The 20,292-nt window shown below is 38.1% G+C and overlaps 1 protein-coding gene across 1 annotated transcript in view; it reads right to left on the reverse strand.

Annotated features, from left to right (window-relative positions):
• POLQ (DNA polymerase theta) overlaps positions 1-20,292 on the reverse strand; it is a gene marked incomplete at both ends in the record, with an annotated part of 125,536 nt that overhangs the window by 67,577 nt on the left and 37,667 nt on the right. Inside the window, 5 exons of the mRNA XM_080696858.1 lie at positions 1,233-1,357; positions 3,207-3,400; positions 10,721-10,863; positions 11,080-11,284; positions 12,781-12,923. Of these exons, the coding sequence (XP_080552984.1) occupies positions 1,233-1,357; positions 3,207-3,400; positions 10,721-10,863; positions 11,080-11,284; positions 12,781-12,923 (810 nt within the window). The remainder of the gene's footprint in view (positions 1-1,232; positions 1,358-3,206; positions 3,401-10,720; positions 10,864-11,079; positions 11,285-12,780; positions 12,924-20,292) is intronic.

Below are 20,292 nucleotides of genomic sequence, written 5' to 3' on the forward strand. Positions count from 1 at the left end.
GAGTTGCTTAATAAAATCAGATCCAGAATTTCCTTGTTTGCTTAGCTTGGAGGATATGGGTTTTATATATTGAAACATACCACTGCTTCCTAAATTAGACAATACTTAGGGCATGAGTCCAGAAATCATTCTCCATTTGCCATCCTCCTTCTTGACCACATGTATTAATCAATACTTTTAAAAAGGGAGACCACTGAGAATTTTTTTTTACTGCTTCTTTATTTTTTATTTTTCATTTTTTATTTTTAAATTTATTTATTTATTTATTTATTTATTTATTTATTTATGGTACTGGGAATGGAACCCAGGGGCATTCTACCTCCGACCTACACAACCAGCCCTATTTTTTTATTCTTTATTTTGAAACAGGGTCTCGCTGTTGCAAAGGGCCTAAGTAGTAGCTGAGGCTGTCCATGAACCAAGATCCTCCTGTCTCATCCTCTCAAATGCTGGGGTTACAAGCATGTACCACCAAGCCTGACCTTTTTTTTTTTTTTCTAATTTTTTATTACTGCATTGTAGCCATACATCTTAAGGGGATACAATATGGTAGAGACACACATGCACACATCATCCAATCAGCCCTTACCCAATTCCCACGCCTTTCCCTCCCCCTCCCTCCTCATGCTTGGCTTAGTGATTGACTTTGATGTGTTTGTTAAAGTACATCATATGCATTAGAGAACTTCCCTCTTTCCCCCCCCCCATCCCTTCAGGTCACCTTATTTGCTCATCTATAGACTCTCCTTCTTTATCTAGAGTTCCTCCTATGACTCATTTCTCCCTAGTTTTTGCATATTAGGGAGAGCATCTGATTTCTTATTTTTTGTGACTGAGTAATCTCACTTAGCATAATGCCCTCCATTTCCATCCATTTCCCTGTAAATGATGTAACTGTGTTTTTCTTTATGGCTGAATAAAATTCCATGTGTACACTGCTTCTTCTTGAAACAGGAAAAAAAGAAGAAAAAAAGAAAACAAAATGAACAAAAAACTAGAAAGGAGAGGGAGTCAGCAGGTTGCTAAGGAATGGAAAGGTCCACTGAGCTTGTCACTAGTGCTCCAACGGGCACTGAACTCAGAAGAACCACAGTTTTAGATCTTCTCATGACGACAGGGACTATACAATATTATAGCAATGTTATAGAGGCTTACAATGGAATGCAAAGTAAAAGAATCTTAATGATCTCATGCCACATAGCCTTCAGTAAATGTGAAACCCTTTAACTGACCTGCATAAACAGCAGCAGACTGTTGCAAAGACTGAATCTGTCCACGACTGCATCCATATTTCTGATTAATTTCCTTTAAAGGAATCTCACTGATTAAATCTAATAGCACAAGACTGGTGAAAAACCTAAAAATAAATCACCAAAAGTATAATAAGAGATCACATATGTCTACTGTGAAAGTACATGTGTTGTTAAACAACTAAAACCCAAAAGGCAATAGAGGGTTTACAAACTCTGGGAAGATTTCTAATAGGAAATAGGGCTGAAGACAAAGACAGGATTAGTGCTTACAAGGTAGGTCTTGACATGCAGTAGTACCAGTGTTATACAATGTACATATAACAAAAGAGTCCTCATATTTAAATACTATGAACTAATTTCAAGAAATAAGTCTTGGGTCAAAAAATGTGATGGCACAAAATTTAAAAGATTTGATATATGATCATCTCTTTGTATTTCAATATAATAACATTTGATTATAAAGTCTGATTTTTTTTTGAAGATTTAAAGAAGTTTATTAGAAAGATAGTAGTACAGAAGATAGGTACAGCTCCATACCAGACTGGCATGGAGGGGTGACTTGAATAAATACACCTAAAATCTGATTTTAATTTGAAAGGCAACAATGACATAAATCCAAGTATATTAATCTTTACACTTGACTGTGTTGTAAATAATTTAATACTATATTTCAAAGAAGCTGAAAGCCTTTACAATTTCCTCATATACATTTTTTTCTTTTCTTTTTTTTTTTTTTTTTTTTGTAGTACTGGGATTGAACACAGGACAGTCTACCTTTGAGCTACACCCTCATCCCTATTTGTTATTTTTTATTTTGAAATAGGGCCTCACTAAGTTGTGGAATCTGCAATCTTCCTGTCTTGGATTCCCAAGTACTGTAATTACAGGCATATGCCCACACCTAGCTCCCATCTGAATCTTTTAAATATCACTTCTCTAGTAGTAATGAATTATTTCTTTCTTTCTTTTTTTTTTTTTTTTTTTTTTTTTTGGTGGTACTGGGGTTCCTGGAAGCCCTTCTACCTCTGGGATACACCCAGACCTATTTTATTAATTTTTTTTATTTGGAAACAGGGTCTCTAAGGCCAGCAAGGCTGGCTCCGAACCAGCGTGATCCTCCTGTCTCCACCTCCCAAGCGCAGGGATTACAAGCGTGTGCCACCACGCCCGGCATAATGAATTATTTCTAAGGGTGCTACAAAGCATAATCTCAAAGCCACAGTAAACTGACAGATCTGATTCACAGCTTCTTTAAAAAAGAGAAATAATTACCTGGATGTGGTGGCGCACGCTTGTAATCCCCGCGCCTGGGAGGCAGAGACAGGAGGATCGCGCAGGTTCGAAGCCAGCCGCACCCGCTGGCTTAGGAGACCCTGTTTCCAAATAAAAATGTAAAAATAGGTCTGGGAGTGTAGCCCAGAGGTAGAAGGGCTTCCAGGAACCCCAGTACCACCAAAAAAAAAAAAAAAAAGAGAGAGCGAGAGAGAAATAATTATTCAACTTTAAAAGATCTTTCTTAGTAACAGCTGCTAAACTATAAGGTACAGGAGAAACAAAAATATTAATAAATTCATAGCCGGGTGTGATGGCACACACTTGTAAACCCAGCATTCGGGAGGCTTAGACAGGAGGATTGCAGTTCACAGACAGCTTTAGCTATTACCTAGTGAGGCCCTTTGAAGCTCAGTGAAACCCTGTTTCAAAATAAAGAATAAAAAAAAAAAAAAACAGTAGGGCTGAGGGTGTAGTTTGGAGGTAGAACGCCCCTGGGTTCCATCCCCAGTACCGAAAAATAAAATATTAATAAATTCAGTAAATACAATAAACTAAAATTTTTTTACTATAATCAGCAAAAGTTTTAATTTTATTGACAATGAAAGTGATCAGATAAACTGGACATTTTCTGTATGCCAGACACTGTTAAATAGAGCATGTGAGTTCTTTGATATTTACCTTTTATGGATGGCCATCTGGCGGTGCTGTCTCTCAGTTCTGGCTACTACTTTTCCTTTCACACAGAGAGCCAAGAACCCTTCTTCAACGCCCACTAGTTCTGCCACTCTTTTCATAGAAGTTGGCAACTTCTCCCATAAACAAAAAAATCGATACCAATCAATAGTAATCCAATCTTCAAACATAGGTGTAACCTAAAGGGAAAAACCATGATTAATTAGCTAAAACTATTACATTACAGTGGCCTGGGGCTATAGCTCAGTGGCAGAGCTTGCCTAGCATGCTCAAGGCCCTGGACTCAATCCCCAGCACTGGGGGGTTAAAAAATTATTGTATTTCAAAATATAGAAGTATAAGTTGTCTGTTATAATACTTATATGAAAATGTTACTTATTCACAAACAACTCATTGCTAAAAAAAAAAAACTGATAAAGATACAAACTGGACTTCACAGAAGACAAGCCTTGAATCACGAACACATCTAATCCCAATATCCTGATTCTGGGTTCAATATTTTGTATAATTTCCAAGAAAGAAGCAGTAAAATACAAAGAGGAGAAGAGGTAAAGAGTAATCAATAGCCAAAGTTGATATATTATCTAAAATGTGAAACATGAAAGAAAGAGTAAAGTGTCCCAAACACATAGAGAAAGCAAACAAAAGAAACGTCTTTAAGAAAATCTACATGAGCGCATGCTTGTAATCGCAGCATTTGGGAGGCTGAGACCAGAGGATCATGGTTCATGGATGGGCAGCCTCAGCTACTTAGTAAGACCTTCTGAACTCAGTGAGACCCTGTTTCAAAATAAAGAATAAAAAAATAGGGCTGGGGGTGTAGCTCAGAGGTAGAATGCCCCTGGGTTCCATCCCCAGTATAACAACAAAAACAAAAAAGATGTTAAACTAAGCAAAGACATCAAAAGAGACATCACAACTGTAGTCAAAGAACAAAAGAAATTCAATCTTATGTGAAAGACTACATAATGACACTGTCCTACCAACTATAGAACATGCATAAAGAGAACATTAAAATGAGGATCAAATGGAAATTCTGGAGCTAAAAAAATAACCACAATAACCACAACAAGATGAAAAGAGAGCTCAACTATATACCTAAACTGCCATTAAGAATCAGAAAACAGAGGAGAGAACAGAAAAAGGAACAGAGCCTCACAGAAATGTGGGAAATATTAAGTGTACAAACATATATATATATATTGAAGCCGGACATGGTGGCACACACTTGTAATCCCAGCATTCGGGAGGCTGAGACCAGAGGATCGCGGTTCGCAACCAGCCTTAGCTACTTAGTGAAGCACTTCGCAACTCAGTGAGACCCTGTTTCAAAATGAAGAATAAAAAAATAGGGCTGGGATATAGCTCGGAGGTAGAATGCCCCTGGGTTCCATCTCCAATTTCACAAATATATACATACATACATATATACATACATACTCCAAAAGGCAACAGAAAAAAAATTGGAAAAAATTATGGCTGAAAATTTTCCAAATTAGATGAAACATATTAATCTAATTACCCAAGAAATTTAGTACATTCTAGAAATAAACAGGATTATACTATGAACAATTCATAGCCAACAAATTGGACAAACTAGAGATAACAGACAAGTTCCTGGAAACATACAAACTACCAAAACTGAATTTAAAAATCTGAATAAACCTATAACATATAAAGAGGTTGAGTTAATCACCAAAACAATTATGCCAGGGAAAAACCCAAGCCTCGATGTCTTGATTGATAAAATCTACCAAACATTAAATAAGAGTTACTGCTGGGCATGATGGTGCACACTTGTAATCCCGGCATTCAGGAGGCTGAGACCAGAAGACTGCAGTTCACGGACAACCTCAGCTACTTAGTTGACCTTGGCAATTCAGTGAGACCCTGTTTCAAAAATAAAAAGACTAAAAAATAAGGCTGGGAGTGTAGCTCAAGAGTAGAATACCCCTGGGTTCAATCCCCAATACAGGAAAAAAAAAAAATGGAGAATAAAGCTAGGGTGTAGCTTGGAGGGAGAATGCCCCTGGATTCAATCCCCTGTACTACAAGAGAGTGAGAGAGAAGGAGGGGGGGGGGATAATAAGCAATCCTTCATGACTGCAAACCAATTTCTTTCTTTTTCTTTTCTTTTTCTTTTTTTTCCAGTACTGAGGATAGAACTCAGGGATACTCTATCTCAAAGCTACACCCCAGCCCTATTTTTTTTTTTTTTGTCCTTTATTTTGAAACAGGGTCTTACTGAGTTGCAAAGGGCCTCATTAAGTAGTACCTGAGGCTGTCTGCGAACTGCAATCCTCCTGTCTCAGCCTCCCAAGCACTGAGATTACAAGCGTGCACTACCACGCCCAGTTCAGACCAATAATTTCTATGAATATAGATACAATTCTCATCAAAAATAATAGGAAACTAAGTCTGGCAATATAAATAGGGATTATACAGCATGACTACATTTGACTTATGCAGAAAATTTGGGATTGTTACAATAGTAATCAAATACCATATAATCTCAAAAGATATAGCAAAAAACACCTGACAACATCTAATAAAAATCTAATAAAGGCAATCTGCAAAATACTCACAAGCTATCATCATACTTGAAAGTGAAAGAATGAGTACTTTCACTCCAAGATCGGGAACAAGATGACAATATCTGTTTTCATCATCTCTATTCATTTTATTTGAGATACTAGCCAGGTTAAGTAAGCAATCAAAATTAAGCACATCTAGATTGGAAAGGAAAGAGCAAAACCATCTAAATACATAGAAAATTAGAAAATCCTATGGAACCTATTAATTTCAATAATTTATAGAATATGAGATCAATATATGAGAAGGCTTTTCTGTACACTTTAATACAAAAATTAATTAAAAAACAATTCCATTTATAATACATGCAGCAAAAAGATTTAAGAGATATAAAATATTTAGGAACATAAAACTTAACAAAGGAATTATAAAATTTATACTTTTTTGTGGTACTGGGGATGGAACTCAGGGGCATTCTACCTCTGAGCTACACCCTCAGCCTTATTTGTGTGTGTGTGTGTGTGTGTGTGTGTGTGTGTGTGTGTGCACGCACATATATATATATGTATATATTATTTTTTTTTTTGAAACAGGGCTTTACTGGGTGGCCTCACTATGCAGTAGCTAAGGCTGTCTAGGAACTTGGATCCGCCTATCTCTGCCTCCCAAATGCTGAGATTACAAGCATGTGCCACCACACCCAGCTATACTTTTAAAACTATAAAAATTAATGAAAGAAACTAAAGACTTAAATGGAAAGACATCCCGTGTATGTGGATCAGAAGACTTAATAATATTAAGATGACAATACCTCCAAAATTTAGGGCAGGGCAAAGTGACGCATGCTTGTAATCCCAGTATTTGAGAGGCTGAAACAGGAGGATCAGAGGTTTGCAGCCAGCCTCAGCTACTTAGCAAGGCCCTCTACAACTCTGTGAGACTCTGTTTCAAAATTAAGAATAAAAAGAATAGGATTGGATAGCCAGGTGTGGTGGCGCGCACTTGTAATCCCAGCATTCGGGAGGCTGAGACTGGAGAATCACAGTTCACAGAGAGCCTCAGCTAGCTAGCTACCTATTTATTTATTTATTTATTTATTTATTTATTTATTTATTTATTTATTTATTTATTTATTTTGGTTTACTGGGGTTCCTGGAAACCCTTCTACCTCCAGGCTACACTCCCAGACCTATTTTTATACTTTCTTATTTGGAAACAGGGTCCTTAAGCCAGCGTGGCTGGCTTCAAACCTACGCGATCCTCCTGTCTCTGCCTCTCAAGCACAGGGATTACAAACGTGCGCCACCACGCCGGGCTTCAGCCTCAGCTGTTTAGTGAGGCCCCCCACAACTTAGTGAGACCTGTTTAAAAATAAAGAATAAAAAATAGGACGGGGGTGTAGTTCAGAGGTTGAATGCCCTGGGTTCCATCTCCAGACCTGCACAAAAAAAAAAAAAAAAAAAAAAAAACAGGACTGGGTAGAATAAAAAGAATAGGACTGTCAAAGGTAGAATGCCCCTGGGTTCAATCTCCAGTACCCCAAAAATTTTTGAAGAAAAATTGATCTACACATTCAAGATAATCTCTATCAAACTATGGCTAGCTTCATTCCTTAAATTAATGAGTGGATCCTAAAATTCATATGGAAATATAAAAGACCTAGAGTAGTTTAAAAATTTTTAAAGAAGAACAAAATTGGAAGACAAACACTCACTGACTTCAAAATTTTCTATCAAGATACAATATCCTAAATGCCAGGCATGGTGGCAAAAACTTGTAATCCCAATATTTAGGAGGCTGAGGCAGGAGGACTGCAGGTTTGCAGCCAGCCTCAGCAACTTAGTAAGGTCATCTGCAACTTAGTGAACCCCTGTTTCAAAATAAAAAGAATAAAATAGAGCTGGAGGTGTAGTTCCTGGGTCTCATCTCCAGTAACACACACACACACACACACACACACACACACACACACACGATACAATAACCAAAACAACACTCTTCTGGGGGCAGGGGACACGTGGTATTAAACCCAGAGCCTTGCATATGCCAACCACACACTCTGCAATAAGGCAAAAACCCCAGCCCTCACTTATCCAGTCAAATGATTTTTCAACTAAGATGACACAGAATGATAAGAAAATCCAGTGTAAAAAGAATAGCATTTCCAACAAATGGTGCTGAGATATCCAGATAGACATGCGCAAAGCGATCAAGTTAGGAGCTTTCTTTATTCTAGGCACAAAAAGTAAGTCAAATGGATCATACACCTAAATGCCCAGGCTACAACTATTAAACTGTTAAAAGAAAACATAGGAGGAAATCTTTGTTGACACTGGGTTATTCAAAGGATTTTTACCTATGACACCAAAAGCAGAAGCAATGAAAGAAATAAAGCCAGGTGTGGTGGCCCATGCCTGTAGTCCTAGTACTTGGGAGCCCAAGACTGGAAGATCACAGATTCAAGGACAGCCTAAGCACACAGTGGGACTCTCAGCAACCTAGCAAGACCCTGTTTCAAAAACAAAAAGTAGGCCAGAGTGGTGGCACACGCTTGTAATCCCAGGATTCCAGATGTGGAGACCAGAGGATCGCAGTTCGCGGACAGCCTCAGTTAGCGAGGCCCTTTGCAACTCAGTGAAACCCTGTTTCAAAAATAAAGAGACTAAAAAAATAGAGCTAGGGGTATACCTTGGAGGTGCGATGTCCCTGGGTTCTATCCCAAGTACCCCAGAATCACACACACACACACAAAAGTGGACTTTTATATGTCAATAGACATCACCAAAAATAAGAAAAGTCAACTGTATTTGTCAGCATTGTATTGCTGTGACAAATACCAGAGAAAAACAACTTAAAGGGGGAAAGATTTATTTTGGTCCCTGGTTTCAAAAGTTTCAGTCCATGATGAGCTGGCTCCATTGTTTTAGGGCTGAGGTGAGGTAGCACATTATGGCGGAAGGGCATGGTTGGGGAAAGCTTCTCAGCTCATGGCAGCAAGGAAGAAGAGAGAGAGGAAAGAGGCAGGGACAACACATAGTGCCCATGGGCATGCCTACAAGTATGCACTCTCTTCTAGTAGGTCCTACCTCCTATAGTTTCCAACACCTCCCAGTATTCCATTCGAATTATCAATCCATTAAATGGATTAATTCATTGATGAGGTTAGAGTTCTCATGACCCAATCATTTCCTAAACGCCTCACATTAATGACCTGGAGACTTTGTACCTCACATTGCTACACTTGGGACTAAGCCTTCAACACATAAGCCTTTGGGGGACATTTTAGATCCAACTCACAGAAAGGAAGAAAATATTTGCAAATCACCTTGTATAAAATACAAAAATAAATCCTACATCTCAATTAAAAAGTGGTCAAAGAATCCAAATAGGCATTTCTCTACAGAAGATATAAAAATGCCTCATGAGTACATGATGCTCGATGTCATTAGTTTTTTGAGACCTGCTTTGGGATTCTAACCCAGCCACATTCCAGGTCACAGAACTTTAAACCCATTATCATCCATGTATTAAGCATGTTTATAAGAAAAGAAGAAAAAGGAAGAAAATATTTTATTGTGTGTATCCCCTGAAAACCGTTGTTCATCTTAATAAAAATTTTAATTTGGCTTCTACTCATTTGCTTATCCAAGTTCATATACCTGTTTTATTTATTTATTTATTTATGATACTGGGGGTGGAACCCAGGAGCTTTTCTACCTCTGTGCTATACTCCCAGACCTAACCTACCTCCGTGCTATACTCCCAGACCTATTTTATACTTTATTTGAAAACAGAGTCTCACTAAGTTGCTGAGAGCCTCACTAAGTAGCGGAGGCTGGCTTTGAACCTGTTCAATCCTCCTGTCTCAGCCTCCCAAGTGCTGGAATTACAAGTGTGCGCCATCATGCCCAGACCTATTTTATACTTTATTTGAAAACAGAGTCTCACTAAGTTGCTGAGAGCCTCACTAAGTAGCTGAGACTGGCTTTGAACCTGTGTGATCCTCCTGTCTCAGCCTCCCAAGTGCTGGGATTACAAGTGTGCGCCATCATGCCCAACTGTATATCTGCCTTTAATTGACAAAATACTTACTATTTGGTCAAGTTCTAGCCAAATAATATGACTTCAAATTCTAATTCTTATCAAAACTTTTATGATATTCATGGAGGATTATTAAACAAACTTTTTAATTATTTATTGCATTTATAAGAGAGATTTTATCAAGAATATATATAACTCCTTGGTCGGGTGTGGTGGCACATAACTGTAATTCTAGCATTTGGGAGGCTGAGACAGGAGGATCACGGTTTGCAGCCAGCCGCAGGTATTTAGTGAGGCCCTTTGCAACTCAGTGACACCCTGTTTCAAAATAAAGATTAAAAATAGGGCTGGGGGTATAGCTCAGAGGTAGAATGCCCCTGGATTCCATACCCAGTATGACAAAAAAAAGAACATATATAACTCCTAAAGTATGTTTTAGGATTAAATTTTTCTTAGGCAATAAAATGCAATGCTTTTCACATTATGAATATGGAGAGCAATGAAGCTTCTCTCTTTAGTTGCTAGAAAATTTAGAACCAAAGTGACAAGATAACAACATATGATGTACTGGCATGATTAAAATCTGCATGAGTTTTACATTATGGTCATCTCTTTAATTTTCAGATGCCATATTGTCCTTTGCTTTTCTCTTATATATTGTAAAATAAATATTTTTTTATAAACTACTTCAAATCCTTTTAGGAAGAAGGTTGGAAAGAATAAATTAAATGGTCACTAAGACATCTGGCTCATTATTCAGAACAATTCTCTCCCTGCCTCTTCTTTTTACTCTCACCACTACTAACCTTGACAAGGAAAGCAGACAAGATATTCCCATAGTGAACCTTTGATATTCAAAATTCAATGTTTATTTTTCTTCCTATTTTCACAAATATAGTTACCAGAAATAAAAATAAAGAACTTACCAGATAGACAATATGAAGGTCATTCTCTAAAACAAAGCCCTTCATTGCTCTTTGAAGGTCAGCAAAAATATCTAAGGTGTCAGTTGGAGAAAGTGAGGAAGAAAGAGTAGCAGAACCAAGATGTGTTGGGTGATACACCTTTCCTGGTTTGGGAGTGGGGACACACAGGAGTAAATGTTAAAAACAAAATAAAGCAAAACAAAACAAAACACTGTCGATCTGTATTGCATAAGTTAACCTTCCTTGGAGTGGTAAACTTTACAAACAGAATTTTAACCAATGTGTAGAAATCTATGAGTGAGATGAAAAACAAATGAGTCAATTATGAAAAAGCAAGTAAAATGAACACTCATATTTACCTTCTGTTCCATGACTGGCTTCTGTTACCTGGATGAATTCATTTTCTAGTAGCCACATCACACAGGCTTCAATCGCTCCAAGTTGAACAGAATCTTTACTTTTATGAATTCCCCGCTTTTCTTCTTTCATACTTGCAGCCAAAAATGTGCACGAAGCATAAGTCTGCATATCTTGTGATGTACTCGCCACTCCACCAACTATTATCTGATTGGAAACATTTGAAAATTTCTTTAAATTTTTTATAAGACATGCATGTCCGTCCTCATTATATAAAAAAGAAGTTATTTTATTCCCTTAAAATACTCTCAGAATTGCTGGGTGTGGTGGTACGTACTTGAAATCCCAGTATTTGGGAGGCTGAGACAAGAGGATCACAGGTTCACGGAGAGCCTCAGCTACTACTTACTGAGGCCCTTTGCAACTCAGTGAGACCCTGTTTAAAAATAAATAATAAAAACATAGGGCTGGAGGGTGTCACTTGGAGGTTGAATACCCCTAGGTTCCATTTCCGTATTGAGAGAAAAAAAACTCTCAGAATCTTAGAGACTCTTTATTAATCCTTTATCACCACTCATTGCAAATGTAGATAATACCTTCTGACAACATGAAAAGTTTTTCTTAAAGGTAAATACAATATTGTTTTGTTAACAAAAATAAATGAATCATCCATCTAAAATTTTAGAACTAAAATAAATAAATAAAATTTTAGAACTAAAAATATATATAAAGGAGGCAGTAATGGTTCATGTCCATGAATCAAAACAATTATTTTCATCTCTCTTCTAAAATAAGTGGGCATGTAGGAACATTACAGGTGAATGCTTCCAACCCAGAAGAAGGGTTGTAATGAGAGCAGGAAAACATGATGGCATTTGTATTTTGTAGATATTATTTTCCTACAACTAATTTATTATATTTACTAATTTGTCTCTTGCCTTCTTTCATTTAATATATATTAGATGCACATCATCATAAACAGAGCTATCTTGTTCTTTTTAATGACCACAAAGCATGGCTTTGTCCTAATTCATTTAGTATCAATGATACTTGGGGCTTTCCCAATTTTCCCTATTATTAATAATATAATAAATATTGTATACATTTAATTTGACTTAACTTCACAAATAAATCCCTGGGTAAAATTCCTAGATGTTAAACTGATAGACAAATGGGTATGTATATTTTTAAGTTTAGGAGGTATGGCCCGGTTGCCCTCCAAAAGAGTCCCAGCAATGTATCAAAGAACCTACTCTTAACATCCTTCCTAACCATATGTTCTCAAGTATTTTATCCTTTTTCTTTAAACTGATAAAGGGAAAAAAGGAAAGAATATGGGTAAACATACTAGTGTCACTAATACTAGTACTGATATAGGCACAGAAAACTTTTCTGAATGGACACTTGAAATGCTGAACAAGAGGTTACCTTTGAGGACTCTGAACAAAAAAGTTTTATTTTTCACTTTAGATTTTTCTATATTGTTCTACATGTCTAATCATATGTATTTGTAACTCAATTTTATTTTAATGTCAACAGGTATTATCTGGATGAACTCCTGTGTCAGCCTCCCAAATGCTGGGATTACAAGCATGTACCACCATGCCTAGCTAAAAAAAAAAAAAAAAGATTTTCACATAAAGCTCCGCCATATTACAATATTTGTTAAAAAGCAACTAGTAATTCACTGAACTCTCTCTTACCTCCAGAATAGCTCGTATCATACTGGCAGTTACCTCCTCTCCTTCTCGTCTCTGCAGACAGCTACAAACTGGTTTTAGTGATCCCTGAAGTAGAGCTATGCCTTTGGATTTCTCAGCGTTCTTACAAACTAAGATACTCTCACCTATAACCAAAAACAATGCATTTTCATAAGATACCTGCTAAAGATAATTTAAGTGGTCTTACTTATTCAAAAAGAGATAAGAGTTCCTCCTACGGCCCTTTTTCTCCCTAGCTTCCAAATATTAGGAAGAGCATTTGATTTTTTACTTTGTGACTGACTAATCTCGCTTAGTATAATGTTCTCCAATTCCACCCATTTCCCTAAAATCGATGTAATTGTGTTCTTTATGGCCATAAGAGGAACTCTAGACAAAGAAGAAGAAACCATAGATGAGCAAATAAGGCAACCTAACTGAGGGGAATATGCATTCACAAACATATCCAAGTCAATCACTAAACAGAACATAAGACGGAGGAAGGGGAAGGGAATGGGATGGGAACTGAGGAAAGACTAAATGAGTGATGTGTGCCTGTATGCATCTACCATCCTGTACTCCATTAAGATGTATGACTACGCCGGGCATGGTCGCTCACGCTTGTAATCCCTGCACTTGGGAGGCTGAGACAGGAGGATCACACAAGTTCGAAGCCAGCCTCAGCTACTTAGTGAGACCCTGTTTCCAAATAAAATATAAAATAGGTCTGGGAGTATAGCCCAGAGGTAGAAAGCCTCTGACTTTCATTCCCAGTACCACACACACAAAAGATATATGACTACAATTCACCAATAAAAAAAATTTCTTTAAAAAGGAGATAAGAGAGCCGGGCGTGGTGGCGCACACTTGTAATCCCAGCACTTGGGAGGCTGAGACAGAAGGATCGCACAGGTTCGAAGCCAGCCTCAGCTACTTAGTGAGGCTCTCAGCAACTTAGTGAGACCCTGTTTCCAAATAAAGTATAAAATAGGTTTGGGAGTATAGCCCAAAGGTAGAAAGCCTCTGGGTTCCACCCCCAGTACCACCAAAAAAATAAAAATTTAAAAATTTAAAAAATTTAAAAAAGGAGATAAGAGACGATAGTGGCTGTTATAGAATTATGTCATAGAATTATGGCTAATGTTTTTATTCTTTGAACTCTGGACAAAAGGAAATCAGAATATGCTACCCAGAACATGCTACTCTGACAAAAAGATTATACTGAGCTAAAGATAAATGAAAAACAACAAACAAAAAGAGCTTTCTCTATTCACATAAAAATATGACTTAAATTTCCCTTGTGAAGATGTGTCTCATCCCCTCTCCTCTCCCAGTTTAGAAGCTCCTCAGCTATCCTATACTAGGAGAATGACACTAATCACAGGAGACAAAAGGCCCTCACTGAGACTTTCTGTACAAAAAAACTTTACTAAACTAAGCCTTCACTTCCATTTGTTTCCTATATGTTTAGCTCCTCATAATTTACTACCCTAAAAGACCAAATACCTTTTCCTTTGTCTTATCACTTCTCCATAATTTATTATGACCTTTGTTAAGAGATTACATAAGATTCTAGGTCTACCAGGCTTTTGGAACTTCATTTCTATGAAGACCTCCATAAACATAAATATTAAAATATTAACATCAAATGAAGTTTAGCTGGGTGTGGTGGCCTACGCTTGTAATCTCAGCATTCAGAAGACTGAGACAGAAGGATCGCAATTCACAGACAGCCTCAACTACTTAGTGAGGCCCTTTGCAATTCAGTGAGATCCTGTTTCAAAATAAAAAATAAAAAATAGGAGCCAGGCGTGGTGGCGCACGCTTGTAATCCCCACGCTTGGGAGGCAGAGACAGGAGGATTGCGCAGGTTCGAAGCCAGCCACGCGCACTGGCTTAGGAGACTCTGTTTCCAAATAAAAATGTAAAAATAGGTCTGGGAGTGTAGCCCGGAGGTAGAAGGAACCCCAGGAACTTCCAGGAACCCCAGTACCACCAAAAAAAAAAAAAAAAATAGGGATGAAGGTGTAGCTTGGAGGTAGAATGCCCCTGGGTTTCATCCTCATTACTGCAAAAAAATAAAGTTTACATGCCTTTTCTCCTGCTAATTTTTCTTTATCTATTAATTAGCAGGTATAGACCTTAAGAAAACAGAGAAAAAGCCTTTTGTTCTTTCTCTACAGGATTGACCATTATTATTAAATAATTAGATAATAGCAGTACTCTGAAAACTAAAAAGCAAAATGCAAACGTAAATTATTAGTTATACATGATGACAAAATAAACTCAAAAATACTTACAGAGGTCTACAAAAATCACATTATAACATTTACTAATTTAAATACTTTAGGTTACTGAAATAATCAAGTAAACAAAAATTCATGAAAACACCTAAAATTTAAAGCATATACAAATACATAACTCAAACAAATACAAACTATTATTGTAACAATTAAGATGTGTGAAAAGTAAAAATTTTTTTAAAAAAATACATTAATGAGGAAAAGAAAGAAGATGCTCAAAAAGCAAAATAAAGGACATTTGTGCATGTGTTCATGTGTGTGTGTGCACACGCATGTGTGTGTATTTTAATTTTTAAAAATGAAAATGGCATTGTGGTAGAGGGCCTAACCATCCAAATTAGAGAAAGTATAGATGATTATTTTCCCAATAACGACTGTCAAAAACTATAAACTGGATTTAAAAAAACCTCATTGTCTAGGATATAATTACAAAAGGCAATTGCCTTTTTGTTTGTTTGTTTGTTTGTTTGTTTGTTTGTTTTTGCAGCACTAGTAATGGAACCCAGGGGCATTTTACCTCCTAGCTACACTCCCAGCTCTAGTTTTGAAACAGGGTCTCACTGAGTTGCAAAGGACCTCCCTAAGTAGTAGCTGAGGCTGTCTGTGGACCATGTTCCTCCTATCTCAGCCTTCCAAATGCTGGGAATATAAGCATGTGCCACCAGGCCCTACTGAAAGCTGCCATTTTAAAAGATGAAAAAAGGCCGGGCTTGGTGGCCCAAGCTTGTAATCCCCGCGCTTAGGAGGCAGAGACAGAAGGATCGTGTAGGTTCGAAGCCAGCCGCGCTGGCTTAAGAGACCCTGTTTCCAAATAAAAAAATATTAAAATAGGTCTGGGAGTGTAGCCCGGAGGTAGAAGGGCTTCCAGGAACCCCAGAACCACACACACACAAAAAATAATAATAAAATCAAAAATAAAAGATGAAAAAGATGTTAGCAAGATGGTGGAATAGTAGGTTCTAGACTTCACTGCCCACCTGCCTCCCTCCCCAGGCAAGGAAAGCTTTGTAAAAACCTCAAAACTTAGGAATAACCTTGAGACATCTTCATGGACAACAGAACCTCAAAAACACATAAAAGAGAGTAAGAAAAATAACTTCATTTTGACTGTGTTCTCAGTCCTTCTCCATCAAGTCATAGTGCCACAAAGTAAGAAATCCCTATAGTTCATAGTTTCTACAGTGGGAAAAAAAATCAGAGGCAGACATTTAGCTTCCCTAGCATCCCAAGACACTAAGTCGCCGGGGCCAAGGAGAAACAAAACAAGGAGGAAGAGCTCAGAATGACCAGCATGAAAGTCTTGGTGGAAGCTCTGTGTGGCTACTAGCAGTGGTGCCTGGTCAGAAGCATCAGCCAGTAGCAGAGTCTTCGCACAAAGATTTACTGTCAGTCTCAGAAGTGGGGAAAGTTCTATCTGGCATGCATCTCCAGGCAAACAGCCTCCAGGACTAGACTCAAAGCCAACCCCAAGACCCTGCCCAGGGAGAAAAATGACTATCATAGCACATTTCAGCAAACAGCAGGGACTAGTTCTGCCATACTAGTTTAAACTGCCAAAGTTTAAACAGTATGCAGCTCAGCCTCAAAATACACCCTAAAGCTGCACCTAGGCAGAGAGGCAAACCTTGCCTAAACTAGTCCCAACCAGACTGAGCAGCAGCTCTGCCTAACATCAAGACCCAACCTGTAAGACTGACCAGATGAAAATCTCAAATGGTGGTACCATCTGACCAACAAATATACCCAGGGGCTCAACCTAATCAGGGGTGATTTTTTTCTTTTTCTTCCTTTTTGGTAGTACTGATGATTGAACTCAGGGGCATTCTACCTCTAGAATACACCCCCAGCCCATTTTCTATTTTATTTTTATTTTTATTTTATTTTATTTTTATTTTTTATTTATTTATTTATTTGTGGTACTGGAGTTCCTGGAAGCCCCTTTTACCTCCAGGCTACACTCCCAGACCTATTTTTTATATTTTTATTTGTAAACAGGGTCTCTTAAGCCAGAGTGGCTGGCTTTGAACCTGCATGATCCTCCTGTCTCCGCCTCCCAAGAGTGGAGATTACAAGCATGCACCACCACACCTGGCTTATTTTTATTTTGAAACAGGGCTTCAGTAGGAAGATGAGTCTTACTACTTGTTGAGGCTGTCCTCAACCTGTGATCCTCCTGTCTTAGCCTCTCAAGTACTAGGATTACAGGTATGTGCTACCATATCCAACCAGAGATGATTATAATGCCCAGGCAGCAACTCTTCCTGGTTGAGAGTTCAGACAGGTCTACCCTGATAGTAGAGTCAGGTCAGTAGCCCCACTTGAAATCAAAACAAAGACAGCTACCCAACTACCTAGAGAACCCAAATGCAGGCTCTGCCTGTCTGCAATCATTACCAGCTAGCCCACTCATTAACACAGCCTAATTTGTAAGGATCTATACTTGCTGAAGAACACCTGTAAAACCCAGAACAAGTGGCTGTATCCACACATATATGGACACCAAGTAAGAATAGAAGATTACAAAGATTCAGGAACTCATGATACCTCAAGGAAACTAACAAAGGTCCAACAATGAATCCTAAAGAAATAAAAGTTAGAGCCGGGCTTGGTGTGCACACTTGTAATCCCAGCATTTGGAAGGATCACAGTTCGCAGACAGCCTCAGCTACTTAGTGAGGCCCTTTGCAACTCAATGAGACCCTGTTTCAAAATAAAGAATAAAAAAAATAGAGCTGGGGGTACAGCTTGGAGGTAGAATGCCCCTGGGTTCCATCCCTAGTACCTCAAAAAAAAAAAAAAAGAAAAAAGAAAAGAAAAGAAATAAGAAGTTAGGAAAGACAAATAATATTCCTTAAGAAGTTCCATTAAACATATATGTACACACAAGTTTTTTACCCCAATATGATATACGAATATAATGCACCAATAAAAAATTTAAAAATTTTTAATTAAAAAATAAAAAATAAATTAAAAAAAAGAAGTTCCATTAAGTCAGGCATGGTGGCACATGCTTGTAATCCCAGCATTTGGGAGGTTGAGACAGGAGGATCATGGTTTGAGGAGAGCTTCAGCTAGTGAGGTCCTTTGCAACTCAGACCCTGTTTCAAAATAAAGAATAAAAGTTGGGCGTAGTGGCACATGCTTGTAATCCCTGCGCTTGGGAGGCTGAGACAGGAGGATCACACAGGTTCGAAGGGCCAGCCTCAACTACTTAGGGAGGCTCTCAGCAACTTAGTGAGACCCTGTTTCCAAATAAAATATAAAAAATAGGTCTGGGAGTATAGCCCAGAGGTAGAAAACCTCTGGGTTCCACCCCCAGTACCACCAAAAAAAATAAAATTAAAAAATAAAATAAATAAATTAAAAATAAAGAATAAAAAATAGGGCTGAGGGTGTAGCTCGAAGGAAGAATGCCCCTGGATTCCATCCCCAGTACTGAGGAAAAAAAAAAACAGAAAAGAAGTTTCATGAAATACGAAAATATACATATAAAAATTAAAATGAGAGCCCAGCGTGGTAGTGCTTGCTTGTAATCCCAGTACTTGGGAGGCTGAGACAGGAGGATCGTAGGTTCATGGCCAGCCTCAGATACTTAGTACTTGGGAGTACTAAGTACTGGAGATACCAGTACTTGGGAGGCTGAGACAGGAGGATTGCAGGTTCACAGCCAGCCTTAGCTACTTGGTGAGGCCCTCCACAACTTAGTGAGACCCTGCTTCCAAATAAAGAATAAAAATAGGCTGAGGGTGGGGGGTAACTTGGAGGTAGAATACCCCTGGGTTCAATCACCATTAGCGAAAAAAGAAAAAAAAAAAAAAGACACTGGATCAGTAATAAGAAGTCCCTATCAGGAAAACGGAACACTTATACATTGTTGATGGAAATGTAAATTGGTACAATCACTATGGAGATCAGTATGGCAGTTCCTCAAAAGACTAGGGATGGAGCCATCACATGCCTCACCAATACCACTCCTCAGGATCTTCCCAAAGGAATTAAAGTCAGAACACTACCGTGATACATGCATACCATGCTTACAGCAGCACAACTCACAGTAGCCAAGCTATGGAACCAAACTCGGTGTCCACCAACAGGTGAATGAATAAAGAAAATGGTATATTTACACAATGGGATTTTACTGAGCCACAAAGAAGAAAATTATGTTGTTTGCTGGAAAATGCATGAACTAGTGAACATTATACTTATTTTCTCTCATATGTAGGAGCTAGAGAATAAATAAGAAAAAAAGGAGACCTCATAAAAGTGCAGAGAGAGGCTGGGCATGGTAGTGCATGTTTATAATCCCAGTATTTGGGAGGCTGTGACAGGAAGGATCACAGATTTGTGGCCAGCCTCAGTTACTCAGTGAGGCCCTCTGCAACTTAGTGAGATCCTGTTTCAAAATAAAAAATAAAAAATAAGGCTGGGGGTATATCTCAGAGGCAGAATGTCCCTGGGTTCAATCCACAGTACCACAAAGAGAGGGGGGGGAGAGGGAGAGGGAGAGGGAGAGGGAGAGGGAGAGGGAGAGGGAGAGGGAGAGGGAGAGGGAGAGGGAGAGGGAGAGAGAGAGGGAGAGAGAGAGAGAGAGAGAGAGAGAGAGAGAGAGAGAGAGAGAGAGAGAGAGAGAGAGAGAGAGAATGAATGAGAATGAAAAGAAAGACCAATGGAAGGGGACTGGGAGAGGAAAGAGGTGGTAGAGGGTAGGTTTTCAAAAGGAAATCAAACAAATAATGTTATGTTCATACGTGAATCTATCACTATGAATCTTGCTATCATACAGAGGGAGAGAGGAGTGGGAGAGGAAAAGGTGTGGGGAAGAAAACAGACTAAGTGATGTCGTATGCATATATGAATGTATCAGGATGGATCTCACTGTGATGTATAATCACAATGTATGGGTAAAAGTTTAATAACAAAAAAGTAAGTCCCTCAAAAAAGAATATCCCAGGAACTGATAGCTCCACTGCTGAATACTACCAAACACTGAAGAAAAACTAGTACCAATCTTTCTCAAATTCTTAAAAAAAAATTAGAGGAAATACAGTAGGCTTCTTATCCATGGAGCACATGTTACCGGACCTTTTGGAAAACATAAATGGTACCAAGCCCTATACATACTATTTTTCTTATACTGATGATAAAATTCATTATGAATTAGACACAGGAGAGATTGATAACAATAAACAATCATGATAATATAAAGTTACCT

Source organism: Muscardinus avellanarius (genome assembly GCF_963383645.1).
Source record: "Muscardinus avellanarius genome assembly, chromosome: 5".
In the NCBI taxonomy this organism is placed as follows: domain Eukaryota; kingdom Metazoa; phylum Chordata; class Mammalia; order Rodentia; family Gliridae; genus Muscardinus; species Muscardinus avellanarius.